Source organism: Artibeus jamaicensis, unplaced genomic scaffold, assembly GCF_021234435.1.
Source record: "Artibeus jamaicensis isolate MK-2021 breed Jamaican fruit bat unplaced genomic scaffold, CSHL_Jam_final contig_391, whole genome shotgun sequence".
In the NCBI taxonomy this organism is placed as follows: domain Eukaryota; kingdom Metazoa; phylum Chordata; class Mammalia; order Chiroptera; family Phyllostomidae; genus Artibeus; species Artibeus jamaicensis.
The window spans coordinates 20,990,361-21,009,959 of record NW_026521814.1 but is presented as its reverse complement, the minus strand read 5'-3'; the positions used below and the strand labels follow the sequence as shown (position 1 = coordinate 21,009,959).

Here is a 19,599-nt window from a genome sequence, read left to right as displayed (position 1 = left end):
TCAAGGAACGTGCACAGAGGATCCATGGACAAAGACAAGAGTAAGGGAAGGAATGAATGTTGGAGGTGGGGGTGGGATGGGGAAAAGTAATGGGGAAAAATGGGGACAACTGTAATTGAATAATGACAAAAAATAGAAATATAAACCTGAGATATCAGGAATTAAAGGGAAACCAAAATGAAAACTAAGTACTTACAGTACTATGCTTCTCCTATGTAGTTATATAAAACCAAATGTATTATATCACCTAAATGGATACTTGGCGTATGTAGATGTAATACATAAGAACTATAATAAAGGTGAGAAGGATAAAAAGACATATGCAGTGGTGAGTTTTCCATATTTCACTTAGAGAGATAAAATATTTATTCATAATTGATTGTAAAAAACTAAGCACCTTGTTATCTGGAACAATAACTAAAAGTTCTTTGCAAAAATATGCAGTAACAACAATAGCAATAGACAATTGGATACCTAATTTTAAAAATACCATGTACAACAGCATCAAAATTGAAATACTTATGTATTAATATAACACAATTTATATAAGATCTTTATGCTGAAAACTGTAAAGCATGTATTAAGGAAATTAAGGACAACCTAAACAAATAGAGATACCATATTTATGGATTGGAAGACCCTACATAGTAAATACATTTTTTCCTCAAATTGACATGTAGATTGATTTAATATACTTCATCCAAAAAAATCCCAGCATAACTTTGGTAAACAAGCTGATTATAAAATGTATATGAAAAACAAATGAGTTAGAGTGGCTATAAAATTTTTAAAAATAAAAAAATACAAGTGGAATTCTACCTCATTTATAGACAATAAAGAGCTACAATAACTGAGACAGTACAGTATTGGTAAGGGATAATCAGTGGAACTGAAAATAAAAAGGCAAATCATAGACAGAAAATACAAATCACATATTTGAAAAAGGCTTATATTTAGAATACATAAATAACTCCCAAACTCAACACTAAGAAAACTACCTAACTAAAAATGAGCAAAAAGTTTCAACAGATACTTTACCAAGCAACATTTACAAAAGGCAACAGGTACATGAATAGTCAGTATGATACGCATCGGAAATGCAAGTGAAAATCACAATGAGACCCCATTACATCTACTAGAATGGCTCAAATAAATGTCACCGATAATACCAATGGTTGCACGGATGCATAGCAAATGGATCTCCCTTGTATTAGTGATGGGAATGCAAAATGTTACAGCACTCTAGAAAACTGGGGCAGTTCTTTACAAACACCAACATACACTTACCATATGACCTAGTACTTGTTCATGCAAAACGCTGAATACAAATACTACTAACCTTTCTATTCATAATCATTAAAACCTGGAAACAACCTAAATGTTCTTTGGTGAATATATAAACAATCTCTGGGTCATGCATATAATGGAATACCACTCAGCAATAAAAAGGAGTAAACGACATACAATAGCTTGAATGGATTTCAAGGCATTATGTTGAGTGTAAGAAGTCATTATCAAATGGCCGAATACCTTATGATCCCATTTATAAGACATCCTCCAAAGGGGGAAAGTACTATGGTAATGTAGAATATATAGTGGTTGTTTGGGGTTATTCTGGGAGGGAGGGAGGTGTGCCTGCAAAAGAAAATTTTTAGAATATTGGAACTGTTCTTATAGGATTTTGGTAAAGGCCATACAAATCCACACATATGTTAAAATTTATGAAATTGCACCAAAAATTCTATTTTGTTTTAGGGTATTTAAAATCAAAATACCTCAGGATCTTTCTTTGAGAATGAAAAAATGCAGAGACAAGATCTGAAGCAGAGACCATACAAAATTCAGAGCTGTTAACTCTGTTGGAAAGGGTTCAGCCCCAAGGGTGTGAGATCAGTGACACTGTATAGCATCTGTAGTCATGGTTCAACGATAAAATGGAAACTGAGAAGGTTTGATATTGGTGAATGGAAAACACTGGTACCTCTAATAATACATAATTTGTGATGTACTTCTGTACATTTCCAAAATTCACAGAATAGAATGATTCAAATGCCATTCTTAGAGTGGAGAGTAGGTAGCTAAGTTCCCCTCCATTCCTGGTATGTATTAATATAGTTTCAGAATTCATCATTTAATAGAATATGCCTCCAAAGTACACTTAAATCTACAGGTGTGATTCCTGGACAGTTGTCACAATTAGACGGGTACCCTGGTGAGTTTGAAAATGATACTTTCCATCTAGCATCTTTTCCTTCAATACCACTGGGATTTGTTGATATCAGTAAGACCAGTCCAGGCTGCATTAAACACTAGAGTTTTAGAAGATCATCCTATGTGATATAACTGGTTTAGAGACTGATCATTTAGTTTTATTGTCCAAATTTTATTAGATGTGTAGCTGGTGTTGTCATAATTGTGTGTATTGTAAGAACATTTCAGTGTATTGTACAAAAATCTGTGGGATTTAAAAATGGGATACAAAAAGCTTAGAGATGAACCGACTCAACCTCAGTGGTTCTGGGCATGAAATAGAGCTTCAGCTGAGGCTACCCTGTCTCTTCTCAGGCCCCTGAACCTTGATGAGACTGACTAGTCAAACGAGGTACTCGGGGGAGGATTTTGGACTTCCCCCCCTTAGATCTTAACCGATAAGATCAAAGTGATTTAACTTTTATACTTTAATTTCCCCTGGAATTTTAATAGTGGGAGGAGATTAATGTTGTTTAACTTTGGAAAATCTTATACTTTTGGGAGTGTAATATTTGGGGGATTTTCATGCTGTCATTGGGTTCCAATGAGCTCTACTAGACAAGGTGAAGTAACAGGGTGACATACGTAATGAAGATATACTTCAACAGGGTTCCAGGTGGCTTTGCAGTTAATGTACTTTATTTATGACTCACTTCAGAGTTTTCTAAAATCATTTTGAGCATTATAAAAACTATTTTGCAAATTGTTCATTTTCATGTACTGTTCATTTAATAGTGATACACCCTTCATTTAATTTTTCTAAAATGATAATGTAATGTTAATTTCAAAACACTAAATCAATATCTAAAACTCAGCTTCTGAAAGCAATGTAGGTTCTATCACTGTTGGCAAGAATCACTCTAAAACAGTCATTTGAGGATTTCTTTGCATTTAAGCAAAAGAAGTCCTCAAAACACAGTCTTTTCCCAAGTCACTATATAGTATTTCTTATCACAAAAGTCAATTATCATAAGTACCTTTGTTTGCTTTCTGGTCAGCAACAGGATAAATTGTCTTTATATCATCATGAATCTTCTTCTTCTTTGGCAAATAAGCTTAAAGAAATGTAATAAAACATTTATGTTTAATAATGGTGATGACAGAATTACCCAGAATAGACTATCTCTTCATGCCCTGGAGTAATTCAGCCATATGTTAATCTATATGTGGGACTGTGGGGAGGTATTTTAGCAAAGAGAGAGATGTGAAATACAAAGAAAGACATAACTCTTGAAATATTATCCATTCAAGTTAAATAATATGCTTGGAGGGACAGAGTTTTCTTCTGGCAGAGAGGAAAAGCTACACACAGCTCAACTGTAAAATGTAATCTCCTCTGTGTGGTGATGGATACCAATGTAGCTACTGGCCAGAGGCCCATTAGCCCACAGTCACTATTGCAGTTGTTAGATGTGCCTCATAGCCTGGCATCAACAATCACTTACATATCCCTTGTTCATGATAGAGGTGATTATAGTTCCTGTCCCTAACCACTTATGAGGGCAAAGGATCTTCACAACATGTGTGCTCAGTGGGTTTTTATTTGAGGTGTAAAGTGTGAGGGCCATCTGCTTTCCCACTGGAGCAGATCCACTTGACAGGCCCTCCCCCACTGTCTTTGTGTCCCCCTCACAGGTACCCCTGGAAGCTGCCTACTTTGCAGAAGATGACAACATCACAGTAGAGGTATCATTTAATTTCATTTACAAAACAAATATTCTTATCCTTTGTCACCTAGATTTTACAAATTAAGTTTACATTTTATTTCTTCAAAAGAGGGGGTTTTGAGGTAAAAAATGTTTAAAATGTCTACCTGAAACTCTCTTCTTATTAAATGAAACAGTTAACAGTTCAAGAGTAAGGAATGTATATACTTATTAAAGTGACTTCTTTTCTCAAGAAATACATTATTGTCCTCATCTCAACGAGCTGAATAGATTGAATTAACTCATTTGGCAAACATATAGTTAGTCTATACATACATACATACATGCATGCATATGTACATACAGTACTAGGTACTCTGTCAAGTACAAAGATTATGATATCATGGTAGATTGAGACAGAAGTATCTAATAGGTGTATCAAGAATGACACAAAGTACTGTAGGTATTCAAAGGAGAGGGTTGTTCCAATTAGGGTTATTAAGAAAGACTTTATGGAGTTTCATTTACAGTGGAGCTTAAAGAATTACAGGATTTGGATTGATGGTTGGTGAGCATGCCATTCCAGTCTGAAAACACTGGAAAAGAGAGACACAGAAAATATGAAAGGTGATTTATGCTTTAGTAATGGTCAGTAGTCTCATTTGACTGGACAGTTAAATAAACTGAGTGTCTACTATGGGCTAGAAATTTTACACCCTTTACGGGAATTATTTAGGACTATTATCTTTGTTGTTAAATGATGAAATGGTGGCATATAGAGCTTAAGCTATTGTCCAAGCCATTTACATGGTTAGAGAATGGTAAAGCAGGACTTGGACTTCAGTTTGTCTCAAGAGTCTGTATATGCAGTGCTTAGATCACAGCTGTTCTCTTCAAGGAGATACGTGAAATAAAGTAAAAACAAAGTTAGATTTCATATGGATGCTAGATGATGAGGAATGACTGCCTAGGAAGTCTGAGCTTCATTTAGGAGGTAAAGGGGATCTTTACGTTCTGGAACCAGGAAAAGAAACAATCAGAATAGAGTTTTAAGTACAATTAGGTAGCAGTTTAAAAAGAATGGATTTGAAGTGGGTTAAACGAAGGGCCAGCGCAGACTAGTAGTATCCTACAGGAGTGGCACAGGTGGGCGCTCACCTAAAAACAGGGTTAATGGGACGGATGGGACTGAGGGATGCTGTGGTGACTACTTCATGGAAGGTGAGCATGTTTCTTCTGATACTACGTAGTCACAAATAATGAAAACAAGTCTATATTTTTCCATTCTGGCCATGAAATTTTCATTAATATTATTACCTAAATTCATTGTATAAATGCCCCTATACTCTTATCATGATATAAATAAAAGGAAGCTGAGACAGTTTGGTCCTAACAAAGTCAATACTCCTCCTTTAAACTTAATTTTCTTCCTCTTGCCTTCCATTCTTCCTCGCTTCCCTTGTTTCTCTAACGCCTCCCTTCTTCCCTTCGTTTTTCTCTGGTGCTGGCTACTATTCTCTCTGGCTGGCAACATAGCAGAAAACTATGTCGGTATACAACACTTATTATCTTACTCACAACCTTTTCAAGTTTTAGTAGCAAAAAATACCTAATTTTAAGTATAGAGAAATTGGTTAGAACTATAGTATAGCCAAGCTTGCCCACTGAACCACTATTGTGGTTTATTTCAATTTTTACATATGTCTACTTTTCAACTGGAACTGTAACAGGGAAATGCCTAGCACTGCACTTGGTACAAAGCAAGTATAGTGAGAATAAGTAAACAAAGTTTTACAAAATAATTTTTAGATAAATACATAGAAAAATACTTTCTACAGAGCCACGTCAGCTTCAGTGTTCTTACATTCACAATATGTTCCATCCTGTCCTCTGTAGTCATATATACTTTTATCTGTCTCTTCTTTTTTAAAGCCATTTTCTTGCATTCTTTGTATGTGATAAGCCATTTTTTTCTCTAAAAGGGCTTGTTTCTAAAACATCACAGGAAATATATTGGTTAATATCAACTTGCTACTTAGAAATGCAAAACAAATATTTATAATATACTAGTACATTGGAAATCAACACTCGTTTCTGTCTTGTGACTTGTAAGGTAACTCTGAGTACAAATACGAGAGGACACTAAGGGGTGAAATTTCATTTGTGGCCAAACATGGTGAATATACACGTTTAACACAAAGATTCAGTTTACTTCACTGTATATTTTCAGGGGAGTAGTCCAGTTGCAGATCAGAAAGGATAGTCTCTTAATCAATAGCTATCTTGGGAATTTAAGAAAATTTCTAAATCATCTATAAGTGGAGGATTACTGAGTGATCACAAGACACTCAGGCCGACCTTTGGTAAACATAATATAATACATGACATGTGACTTTGTTTTGTGACTCTCTGGACTAATATCCATCCTGGATGTACTAGAAAGGATATAATCACACAGAACAAGAATCCCCAGACTCCTCAGATGATTCCCTAGTATATTCAGCAAGAAAATGGATCAGTATATGTATGTGGGAAAAAAAAAAGAAAACCACTGAGGCCACAAAAAGGTCCATCCTAAAGGATTAGAGAGAACACTGCTCCCCAACCTACCTAGCATGTCTATTCTCACCAGCCACTCTGGAAACATTTCATCCACAGTGCATTGGGTAGAGTATTAAAATGAGTACTGCCTTAGCAGTGGGGAGTTACTAGTCTCAGATTAAGCATGGTTCTGGTTCCAAATAACAAATTTTAAAAAGCAAGACCTATATCAATCAAATTGTTCCTAAATAAATCTACATAGATTTAGATAGATACTTATCTATATCCAAGGAAAAAAGTAAAAATACTTATAGCATTATAAAAATACTTAGCACCTAATAAATAAAATTCATGATACCTGGCATCCAATCAAAGACTCCTAGGCATCTAAAGAAGCAAGGAAGTATGACCTTAAACCTGAGTAAATCACTCAATCAAAATTGACCCAGAAATGACACAAAAGGTAGAATTAAAGATAAGAACATTAACATAGATAGCAAAACTACATTTCACAAATTTAAAAGGTAAAAAGGAGACATGAAAGATGTAGAAAAGACCTAAATCAATTTTTAAAACGTGAGATGGTAATGCAATGGATGTGGTAACAACACAGTAGACAGTTCAAGGGAAGAGACTAATTAATGTCTGTACAGAAACAGAAACCACCCCAAAGGGAAGGACTAGAAGAAGAAAACTGCAAAACAAAGACAGTATCATGAGGTCTGGGACATCGTCAAGCTGCCTAATATGTCTGTAGAGAGGAGAGATGGGCAAAAAAATGTTTGATAATAATGTTTACTATCACCGATTCTATATGACATACTGGAGGTTCTAGTTCATGCAATCAGGCAAGAAAAGAAAGAGAGAAGAGGGTTTAAAGAGAAGAAATAAAACTACCTTTATTTATAGACAATATGATGTAACCCACTCCACCATTCTCTTGACATTGTGTCTCTCTCTAAGTGCTGACTCTGACTAATATGTAGCTTAGAGATAAGCATTATGTTTGTGTAAGAATCCTGGGGACTAACTTCAAAAGATACAGACTCAGACCTTCAGTCATCCCAGCTCTGGGGACTTAACTTTCAACTGTGGGTCCAGGATGATGTGGATCCAGGATGACAAACCAGGATGATGCACACTGAACCATCACTCGCCTTATCAGAATGGAGTGTGTTTGTCTGCTCATAGAGAACTTTTCAGCCCTCTCTCTCGATCTCTGTTCTGCTTCCCCTCTCCCTCTTATAAAGACCTCTACCGGCACTGGATTGTGGGGATGGACTTTGAGACAAAAGTCCGCCATCTTCCCAGAGAAATGAGCTTTGAGACAAGAGTCTCTCATTTTCCAGAGAGTTGGCATCTGAATAAACTATTTGCCTTTACATCAGCACCTGCCTCTCAGATACTGGCCTTTGAAGCAGCAGGCAGCGGGACCTGCATTCATCTACAGTACTACTTATTTAAAGAATTACTAAAGATGCAACAATCAGGACAGTAAGTCAGACAAATCAGAGCAAAATAAAAGAGTTCAGAAATAGACCGATACAACGTATTTTTGGCAAATATGCAAATGCAAAAATCATTGAAAGACTTATGTAACTAATTTAAGTTCATTTGCAATAAAATGTATATAATGTCAAATTTGAAAGAAAAATATATAAAAATCTTCTGAAACCCACATAAATAAATTAAAAGCCTCTTATATTAAAACCTGGTTTTAAAAAGACAATTTAGAATAACTCTGTGGGAAATATCAATACTTCAAATAGCTTAGCTGTTAACACAGCTTAAACAGCCTGTGGTGTTGCCGGGCCTGCCACCAGTGGTCATGTGTAATGGTCACTCCTGGTGCCAAAATGCATCCACTGCACCAGTTGCCACTACAGTTAGTGAGGGCCCATTGAATAGGAATTAGCATTAGGAAAAAATTAAGGGGAAACCTGGAGCATTCTGTTGCTCTTTCAAAACAAAGATACTTTCAGAGAGGTCTGAAGGCAACAAAACAAAACAAACCAAGAAAAAAAAAACCAACATGGAGAGAAATCTCTCTAAAAAATGGTGAAAATTTCAATATTAGAAAATAATGATTTGTCCTGGCTGCCATCACTCAGTGGATTGAGTGCCAGCCTGAAAACCAGAGAGTCACAGGTTCAATTCCCAGTCAGGGCACATGCCTGGGTTGGGGGCCAGGTCCCCAGTAGGGGGTGTGCAAGAGGCAACCACACATTGATAGTTCTCTTCCTCTCTTTCTCTCTCCCTTTTCTCTAAAAATAAATAAATAAAATCTTTTTAAAAAGCATTTTGGTTTAAAAAAATAATAGTTATTAAAATAAGTTGGAATAAAGTGAACTTGCCATATGAGCCGTGAGTTCCTGATAATATGAAAAAGTACATGTGACAAAAGTAGTTTAAAAGATTATCATATCACACACATTTGAATTTTCAATATTAAAAAAGTTGTAACATAGCAGTATATATCAATATAACCAAATTATATAAATCTTACAGTTATCTCTAGGTTTGTCAAAAATAAACTACTTAAGGAAGTTATTTACACTATTTTTGATTGATATGGTGTCATTTATTTTTGATATGTTGTCACTGATATTTAATTAAATGAAAAGGCAATCTATAACAAAGCCCATAGGGTATAACATGAATTTATTTATTTTCGGACTACGTAAAGATTTGTAGAAATACTGTGGGAGTGTGCCTGTGTGCACGTGTGTGTGCCAATGAAGTCATGTGTTGGTGCTGGGTTCCAGATGGTTTCTCTCTATACAGATTTAGACTCTAAATCATAAAATATTATGTATTATGTAAAATTAAAAGCACTAACTCTAAACATTAGTGGGTAAAAATTGAGAACTCTTTTGAAGCAACTCTGATTTTAAGAAAAAAAAATTATGTCATTTTTTCTACAGGAATTACAAGTACAGTTTATGGTTTAAGATAAAGTCAAACATGAGGATATCTTTGACTTTAGGGCAGTTCTTTTTATATTATAGTCAGAACATAATATGGACCAAATACAGTAAAATTTTTGAAACTTCCAGTTTTGTATAGCACATATCATTTGGGGGAATTGATCCACTGCCATCTTATATTGTGTCCTTTCAGAAATCAAAACTAGCAAAAGCTTCCCTCTAACAGCCCAAATTGGAGGTTCAAGTTAAATCTACCTTCTTGTCACTCTCTTCTCTGCTTCTGCGCTTTTGTTCCTCTATCCGAGCTTCCCTTTTAACGTCTTCTCCAATCTTGCTCAGAAGTAACATCTCTTTTGCCTTCCATTCCTAGAGAACACAGTGTGACTGTACTTAGGGTTTAGAGTAAACCTGTGTGTTTTGCCCACCACCAACAAGCAAATTAGGACAAGTCACCAGCCGACAGAAATCAGGTCAAGTACAATGGACGTCATACCCTGGTTTTCGCATAGGCTTTCCTTACTGCATTTCTATTAAGAATGCAGGCATGGTTATTGTTGGCATGGCTATTTTTTATGAAAGCTAAATTTTAAAAAGTATCCTCTTCATATCGGGGGGCTATAGGGGAGTTAAATGGTGTCCAGCAACTTTCATGATCATCTCTTTAACAGCCAATATGGACTCACATATGTAGTTTGTGGCATCAGCCTCATTATTTTATGTCACAACTTGTGTATTATAGCTGTGAAGAAAGATTAATGATGATAAGTTATTTAGACCTTAAGTGACATCATATTTTAAGAAGCAGGAGAGACAGCTAAAATTATTTACAAATAAAATACTGTACACAATTTTTCTCTTAAATTTTCTATGTACCACCTCACCTCTTCGATTTTTCTACGAAGACTAAGTTTCCTTCTCGTTTGTTCCCGCTGTCGTCTCTCTTCTCTGTCCATCTGGAGCAGGCGCTGCTCTTCCGCGGCGCGCTCCCGCTGTTCTAGCTCCCTGCTTATCATATCCAAGTATCTAAATGAAAGCGCACATGCAAGTAAAGGTGAGCCGAGGGTTTTCCCTGCAGTGACATCTGCTGCTTTGATTTGCCCAAACCACTTCCTTACTCACTTTTCATCTCTTCAACTGCAGGAATTTTATAGTTTTCTATCACTTCTGTTCATGGACTTGTAAACTAGCTCTCACCATATTTTGTTACACAGATCTCCCTACCACATCAGTGTCTGTTCTTATGGCCAATACAATGTTAAAATATGGTGCAGACTTACTAAAAATGTGCACAGTAATTATTCATAACTCAGTGGGCTTATGGATATGAGCTGGCAAAGAAGTTCTAAACAACTGAAAAATTGACTTGACGTCTAGAAAAAAAAGATTTAAATTTCCTAAGAAAAAGATGTAACCCAGGTACCCTGTGATTTACAAAGCCTTGAACAAATCTTCCATCTGCCATCTGGGTCTCTGGTATATCACTATGGTCATGCAACTACCACAAAATGAAATCACAGAGTATAAAAGTCAGGTGTGAAACCCAATCCCTCACCTTAATAAAGAAGGAAAGAGGAAGAGGAAAAAGGACTATAATATCCCTTCCTAAGGGATATGAGCTTGACTACAAAACAGTAATGAGCTTATCTACAGAACAGTAATAACTGAACAGGAGTAGGTGATATCTGAAAAGCTTATGCATTTTCTTTTAGGGACAGTGCATATTTATATTGGTATTAGAAACAATTTTTATCAAACTTCCACTTTTGACTTTGCACTAAATTTTCTCAAATTTAATGCTCTCAGCTTTTAAAGATGGATCATAGAAGCTATTGTTAGAGGCTTATGCTGAAAGATACTTTTCCTCCATTTCCAACTAGGAAGGATTTCATGTTACCTTGGGGACTCCCAAGAAACCTGGCCACCTCTCGTGGAAATTGCTCTTTGTTCCTTTGCCATCAAAGCTCTCAATCTATGTGTCCCTTGGGCCCCCTTCCTGTCCTACTGAGGGCAATAGTGGAGTTAAATAGGGTCTAGTTCTTAAAAAAATTACTAACTCTAATTCTTTCTAGTATTGTTCCAACTTATATGAGTCCATAGTGTATACACAAAATATACAAAAACTTCAATGTTACCTGTGTCTTATTAATCGCTCCTGGTCCTTAAAAGATTGGGTATCTTCTTGTAACAACCAGTTTTGGAACTGTGCAACGTCAGAATGTGCAGGTATTTGGTTGTTTTCTTGTAGTTTTTTAAGTTGTCTTGCAAGCATTTTCTATTAAAAAAAAGTGCGTGTCTCATATATACATATATCATTGAGTGTATGTGTATATAATTTTTATTTAATTTATCAGAAATAAACTTGCCCTTTGCTTTGTCTTTTTATATTTAGTGTTTAGTAAAATTCTTGTGCTTTCTAAATAGTTTATTCTGTTTAACTGCATTGAAATTTATTTTGAATCCATTACAGGCATGGTTAACTGAACCAAAGTAAAGATTTCTCTCTTTGAAAATGAAAGATAAATATCTTATCATACATTTCCATTCATTCTGAAAAAATTAAATGAAAATATGAAAGAGGGACAGAAGAAACTCTAGACAAAGAGGGGAAAATATGGAAAAATATAGAGCACTTAAAGGGATAGGTAATCATTCTCATTTCTATACTACTCTCTCAACCTTATAACATAAATTCGTAAAAGTACACATATACCTTTCTAATTTTTAAAAGCTTTTATTTATTTACTTTTCGAGAAAGGGAAGAGAGGGAGGGAAGGAGAGAATCATCAATGTGAGAGAGAAACATTGATCAGTGCCTTTCATATTCACACCTCCCGACTGGGAATTGAACCAGAAACCTTTTGGTTTTCAGGCCAGTGCTCAGTCCACTGAGCTACACCAGCCAGGGCTATACCTTTCTAATTTTTATTCAACCCTCTTGACCGTAAAACTGAATTCCCTCATGAACGTGTGTATGCACACACATACAATCACACTCATTAATTCTGAGTTAAAAACTGAAAGGAAATCACTGTTCATACTCACTCACTCTACATTCAATCATTCTTCTTTATCTTTATAATATTTTTCTAGGTGATACAGGTGTGGGTACAAACACACAGTGTACATGTTCTTTTGAGTCACTCCTAGGATGTTATAACTATTCACACTGTTCCTGTTACTCAAGTTGTTTTGGGTTCCAGTTTAAAAGTCTTGTGACCACAATAGACTCTTGCTACTGGCCCCAGCTCAGACAGAATGAACGTATTAGAGTAGCAGCAATTTAACTACTGAATTATGCCAACTGCCACTAGTATATTGATAGATGACCTGGTCCCTTTCCTTTGCTTGGCCTAATGTAGCAACTTCAAATTAATATTTATTCCTGCTTTAAATTTTTACTAGCAAAGAAATATCTAATTAGTTTATTAAATTAAAGGTAAAAATATGATGAGAAAATACTTTTTATACAAATAAACTTTTCTTCCAAACCCTATGTTAAAAACCAAAGTTAAATATTTAACTTACTTGTTCTCTTATATAGTTTCTTTCAAAGTCTATTTTTAAACTGGTAAGATATTGCCTGTATTTATTCAGTTCCCTCAAGTTACATACAATCTAAAAAAAAACAAAACGGTAATAGAAAGTATAAATACAAACATTTAAAAATCATAGCAATCACTTTAAAGGGAAAATATAGTAATAATATATAATTTGATAACATTTTAGTAATAGATTTCTAACAATTTTGTATGTAGTATCTCTCTACAATTGTTAAGCAACAGGAAAATTTCATTCTAAATCTCACTACTTTATTAATATGATTTATAAATTCAGTACATACAGTTGGAGTTATTAGATGAAATAACAATCTAATAATATTCAACACAAATTAGACCACACAGCTTTCTTATGTTCTATGAGTATTCTTTCAGGCTAGTTTTGCTGTGTTTTTATTTTCTCTCAACTTTTTAAAAAGTTCAATAGAATATAATCCTTGACAAGCATATAGTGTCATTGGCCACAGAGAGAGAACTATGATACCAGTGGGAAATTGTCTTGACTTCCTCAAATTATTTGGTAATCATCTTCCGATATTATAATAACAAAGGTGAAAGAAGTAGTTATTATTCGGAAAAAACTCTTATCTGACTTCTCTTGACCTAAAATACTAAGAAATTTATAGAATTTCTCAATAAGTATCCCTCAGGGCCAAGTTAAAGGTGAAATGCCACTCCCAACCCTGTGAGGCATAGAAGCAAGCTTATATCAAGTCTTGGAAGTTTTCAGTAATTAAAAGGAAGTAATCTTCAACCCACTTTATTATTGCTGGTGATGTAGCCACCTTTCTTCAGTCTCCTCAGGATATCTTTGCGAGTGTGGTATGCTCTTAAGTGTGGATCATGGAGACTTTTATATTGGTTTCCCAAAAGTCGGCAATAAGGATCACTCAAGTTAAAATCGTAAGAAGGTCGAAAAAGCTGCAAATGTAGATTTACAAATATACCAAATGTAAAATTAGTGAATTTAATTTTTAAATACCAACTTATTAAAATACCTAGAATATCCATTAAAAATAAAGCATGCAAAAAGAATTTGAAGTGGAGAAAACCAGCAACAGAGAGATTTGGATTTATGAATGCTAATTGCATATTCTTAATTTCCCTCCCATTGGCCTAAATTAATCTAAAAACCCACCCTCACTCAGTTTCTCCACTGATTTCTATCAATCCCTGGCTCTGAGCCAGAGAAGGAAGAAAGTGAGGAAAATAAATAAAATAAGATAAAATTTGTTTAAATGTATAAAGCAAATGCTAAGGTCCTCCATTTTCCCTCCTCCCACTTCCAGCTCAAGGCACTGCCTTCAAAGGATAAAGAAATAATATTAATTATGACTATTATAGCTCAATATTCTGAAAATGAAGAAAAATGGAAAACCTTTTTTCAAGATTCATGGAAACAAATTTATCAAAGACAGAAGAACTCAGGTGTTAATAATGATGGATTAAATAGTTACTGCATCTTGGGATCTTATCTAATACAAGAAACCCAACAATCTCTGAATGTATAGTCAGGAAAAATTTCAAGAACTAAATTATAAAGTTCAATATATTGAAGAACCAGTTATAAAGGATATTGATAGAAACTGCAATTTAGTTCATATTTTTAAAGACCAAATACAACCATGTGAGATAGCCATCAACATATAAAAGAAGGAAAATACCAGCCAAAAGTCATGTTTCTATATCTGTTACTTCAGAGAAAACAGCTCGGTTACTTAGGCTCACTTGTAAATTAAACATTACAAAAGTGGGTTTGTGTGTGTGTGTGTGAGTGAGTTCTTAGTCCATTTTCAAAAGCAAGATGGTGTTAATGCATTAAGGGAGAAACTGTGAAAGGGAAAAAGGGGAAGATAGAAGTAGGAGTGGACATTGTCCTAATGTCTTTACATTATTTTTGTTTCCCTTTAGGGTTTTTTTTGCCAAAAAAACCCCACAGAAGTTTTAGTCCAGAGTAACATCAAAGCAGGAACTGGCTCAAGTGAAAGGCGACTGGAATACGTGGGAGACGTGACAAACCCGGAGCACCTGCCCGGTTCACAGGCATCCAGTTCAATGTGTAAGACTCCACAGTCCCGACTTGTCTGCAGGTGCCCCTTTGGGACCTCTCTTCTGTTTGGTCTGGCAGTAGGCAGGTGAGTCAAAGTCTGAACCCTGAGCAGCCTGGCTGGGTGAATCCTAAAAAAGAAGTCCACTAAGGTAGGTGGGAGGATGCTTTACACGTGGGCAAAGAGGCAGATCCGTGAAGCCTGACAGGATGCTAGCTTTCCCTTTCCCTTTCCATTCCCAAGGGAACTCCTTGGGAAGTTTCTGTTCTCTTGCTTAACACCAGGCTTTAATCCCTTCCGAGGAGCCTAAATCTTAAAGTATAATTCCTTCATTACCAGTGCTTCCCTGAGACAGCAAAGAAAGGAATTCTACAGGGCAATGTCCTGAATTCGGTGAGACCAGGTATGCAGCAACCAATCAGTACTGGACTGGTTGTTTCTTTCAGACATTGGCATGAATCAAGGATTGGAGTGAGTGTTTCTTCTAGACATTGACATTTAGCTGTTGACTCCTTTAAGATATTGACTTTTAACTGTGATGAACTGTTTCTCAAGATCGACCCTGAGCTACTGACCTATGAACAAAGAACATCTTTTAAACAAATCCAGTCAGTGGAGCCAGGATAACCCTTTTGTTGTCAATTAAAATAACTGCTTTGTTTCCCTTAAAAAAACCCTAAAAGTGTAAATAAATATACAGCATTACGCCACTGAGAAGCTTTTACTGAAAGAAAAGAAACACTCTCACAAACTCGGTCTTCAAGGAAATGGTATAGAGCCTAATTATAAGTAAATGAAGGCAATTTGAGGGAATGAAGGTAATAAAGAACAGAGAGAATATCTTTTAAAAAAGTAGTCAACAAATGGATTAATATTCAACAGAGAGAATGGTAATACAGCAAACAATATATTTGAGGAAGCAGAGAAAAGAACGATACAGTTTTGGACACAAAAGAGGTGATACAGGTTTCAGACATGCTTCAAGAAAGCTAGTTTATCTGACTGTGACTCAGTTAAATTGTATGAGGTAGGCATGTTTTTAGTTAGCTTGCTCTATTTCAGTGGGATAGATTTGTTTTTTAAAATGAGTATTTTTTCCAGAAGCAGAACTTACTTTAAGAAACATGTTAATTAGGCAAGTATCAAATATCAAGGAGCCCTACTCATTTCTGATATCACAGAGCATAGAAGGGTCAGGGGATCGCTTAGAATTCTCCCTTGTAGAATGTTTTTGCAATATTAATCAAAAGAAACCATTCCAAAAAGAATGTGCTGACCCTCCTTCAGTGGTAGTTACCGAGTCAAGGGCTGGGAAGTTTGGAGAGCAGGAGCAGTGCTGAGGACTAAAACATGAAAGGGTATGAGGAACGCGCACATGTAGCCCAGTATAATTTAAGTTATAAAATTGTTATTATAGAACTGTAGTGTCAAGTAAAATTATCCAAACCAGGGGCAATGCAAACTCTAAGGAAACATAGGCTCACTGGGGCCTATGGTGGTTCAGAAAGAATCTTGAAAGCTGGCTGAAAATCACAGATTGAGGAGATGAGAGGGTAGGTATGCCAGGTTTGGGGGCAAGGTGAATCAAGGCACAGCCGCTCTAACGTGTGTGAGAGCATCTAGAAGAATCCAACGGGAGAAAAGCCGAGGCTCTGGGTTGGGGTAAAGACTGGAGAGCAAGGTTGGGGCAGATCATGGAGTCTCTTTAGGGAGGTAGAGTCTTCTTCCATGAAAGTGAGGTTAGGGTTCCTAAACATGTCGACTCATTTCAGTTCCGTTTTTTTCTCACTTCTGTATATGAAATAGAAATTCACTCAAAATAAAATCATTTGGAAGTTTCCACAATGAGAAACTCTGGCCACACTATTATTGGTTAAAATCATAACATAAATGGCAGGCAGCACAAATAATTTTCCACTTAGAAGTAAACCAAACATTTATGTCTAAATAAATGAAATCACACCAAATAGGTACATCTTAAGTATTATTATTAAAAAAAAGTTAAAATGTTTTCCTAAATTAAGAGAGAGCTAAGAATCTAAACTTTCTAGCCCATGATTCTGGGCAGGTCGTACTAGATGAAGTTGCTTGGCATAAATTCTAAACAATACCTTGGTACAGATGTGGGTTTGATTGTTCTTTGTCTTATTGTGTTTTGTTTTTCTCTGCCTGTTAATACGAATTCCCTTAATGAATTTTGTATAATGTAGCGCCAGACTTTAACAGCAAGTAGAAATGGGCAAAGGCGACCAATGCTAAGCCAAAAATTACCTTTTCACTTAACCTCGTTGTGTAGAATAAAGTATTGGTCCCTGGGATCATGGGCAGCTTGACCCCAAGAGGCAGATCCAGCAGTTCAGCCGCTCCGATCCCTGGAAACTGGGTTTTGTGCACGCCCTGTCGGGTACAATTGGAGAGTTTTGTCTCTGCTTTTAGGCTTTATTTACTTAGTTTAGGACGATGTACAACTACTTTAACCAAAGGAACCAAAGAGCCTCCCATTCGGGGTTGAAGGGGCCCACCCTGGCCAACAGCCCAGAAGACCTCGGGTCTGGTCACCAGCCAGTTGCGGCCACCACTACCCGCTGCGCCGCACGAGGGCGCCCTGAGAGCGACGGTTAGACACCAAGGGAGCTGCCTGGCTCTCCTTGCCCCTTCCCACCGAAGCTAAGGACGCCAGGACTCCTGCTACTCACATCTCCGCACTGCTGGCTGTCGTCGGCCAGGCTGCTGGTGGCCGTCTTGGTGGCGGCAACACTGGCAGCCTTGGAGCAGGCGCTGAGGTATAGGTCCATGGTCGGCACTGGCCGCCCTTCCTCCCTCCTTCCCTCCCTTGTCCAGCCCGGACAGGGAATGGCCAGTACCCCAGTGCACCCGAGGCCTCGCCCCCGCAGTGTTCCAGGTTCGAACGTGGGGGCCCCAAAGGGTGGAGCTTTCAGAGGGCTGACCCCTCACGCTTGAGGTTTGAGAGCCCCGAGCTGGGTATACGAGTCCTAGGGCCCTGGCCGGAGAGGCCCACAGTCTAAATACCATTTCTCTCTGGAATCAGCAGTCAAACCAAAAATCTTAACATGTAAAGCTAATTTCTCCTGACCTCCAAAGACCTATGGTTCCATAAATAAATGAATTCAGTAATTCACTCACTCATTCATTCATTCATTCATTCATTCATTCATTCATTCATTCCAAGGGTGATTGTACCATTCATTCTAGGGCCAGAGGCCTTTCTACCTTGCCCCTCTTAGGCACCGTGACCAGGTCCTCTCCCAAGGCTCCCACGACTTCTTCCCATTCCAGATCTTACATAACTTTCTCTGGCTTCCTTACAGGCTCATTGCCTTCCTCCCAGCCACCTACCTATAGTCTCCCACTTTTCTTCTAGCTCTTTTCTCTCTTCCACTCCCTCCTCTCTGCCTACCTTGATTTCTCCTGTATCCCTCTTTCTCCTCTCAGTCGTTCAGCCAAAATTTATGAAGTGCCTGACTCCTCTGGGCCAGTCATTGAGTTGGGCACTGGAGATTCAGTAAAATATACACTTTCTTCAAGGGACTAAGAACATTGACGTGAGCTTCAAGGAACTAAGTATCAAGGAAGTGAGTACATTGGAGGGAGGGACTGCACCTGATTTCAGGAATTTTCATTTAGCCTCTTAGATTCTTTAACCCAGTTGTTCTCTGTTATTTCGGGGCCATTTAGTAACAATACCTACCATTGGTGGAGAAGTTACTAACCGCATGCACTGCTAAATACCATATTTAAACCTGACAACAGCCTTATGGATAATAACACTTTTTTTTATTCAAAGATTAAAGAAGAATTAAAATCACTATTAGAGAGTGTCCCCAGAGGCAGTTTTTCAAGCCATAAATGCTGCTTTAGATTTGCTCTATTTGTTCTGATGCTACTCATATGCTTAGGCTCCTAAATTTGAGATCGAACCTTGGGACACAGTCCGCTGCCGGCTCTCCACAGGAATGTGTCACAATCATCTCAACTTCAGTGTCCTCAAACCTGACCCACCACAGCACCCTCCACTGCAACAGGACAAAACAAAGGCCCTATTTTTCCTGCATTTTCCTGGTGACAATGCCAGTATCTTCCCAAGTCAGAAATTGAGAAATGCTCCTAAATACTTGCCCCTTATTTTCCACATTCATTTGATCTCTAAGTCCTACTGATTTTATCACTGAAATTAATTGGTTCACTCTTATCTGTTTTTAGAGTACTCTCCCAGTTTTTTTCTTTTTTCTTTTGATCTGTGTGATTGCCATAGCCTTACAAGGAACATCTCCCTACCACCATTTATTCCCAACAATCCTTGTTTTAAATTGATCTTTGATACCACTTTTCTACCCTACATTAAACTAATTTCTCCCAGGAAGACAACACACAGCCTAGAACAGGCTCTGGGGCTTGCTCCCTGTGTTGGTTTCTTATGCTGCTGTAACAAATGACCACGATCTTAGTGGATTAAAACAACGCAAAGGTATTCTCTTACAATAATTGAGGTCAGTAGTCTGAAATGAATCTCATTGTGCTGAAATCAAGGTGTTGGCAAGGTTGCATTTTTCTGGAGTCCGTAGGGCACAATCTGTGCCCATGCTCTTTCTGGCTTCTCAAAGCTTCCTTT

General features: G+C 37.0%; 1 protein-coding gene across 1 annotated transcript in view; it reads right to left on the bottom strand.

Annotated features, from left to right (window-relative positions):
- Nucleotides 1-17,764, bottom strand: part of FSIP2 (fibrous sheath interacting protein 2) — a 71,968-nt gene extending 54,204 nt beyond the window's left edge. Inside the window, exons 1-9 of the mRNA XM_037126451.2 lie at nt 17,666-17,764; nt 17,241-17,366; nt 13,681-13,842; nt 12,890-12,979; nt 11,497-11,636; nt 10,246-10,387; nt 9,620-9,730; nt 5,761-5,887; nt 3,228-3,305 (exon numbers count right to left, since the gene is read on the bottom strand). Of these exons, the coding sequence (XP_036982346.2) occupies nt 3,228-3,305; nt 5,761-5,887; nt 9,620-9,730; nt 10,246-10,387; nt 11,497-11,636; nt 12,890-12,979; nt 13,681-13,842; nt 17,241-17,366; nt 17,666-17,764 (1,075 nt within the window). The remainder of the gene's footprint in view (nt 1-3,227; nt 3,306-5,760; nt 5,888-9,619; nt 9,731-10,245; nt 10,388-11,496; nt 11,637-12,889; nt 12,980-13,680; nt 13,843-17,240; nt 17,367-17,665) is intronic.
- Nucleotides 17,765-19,599: the final 1,835 nt, after the last annotated feature.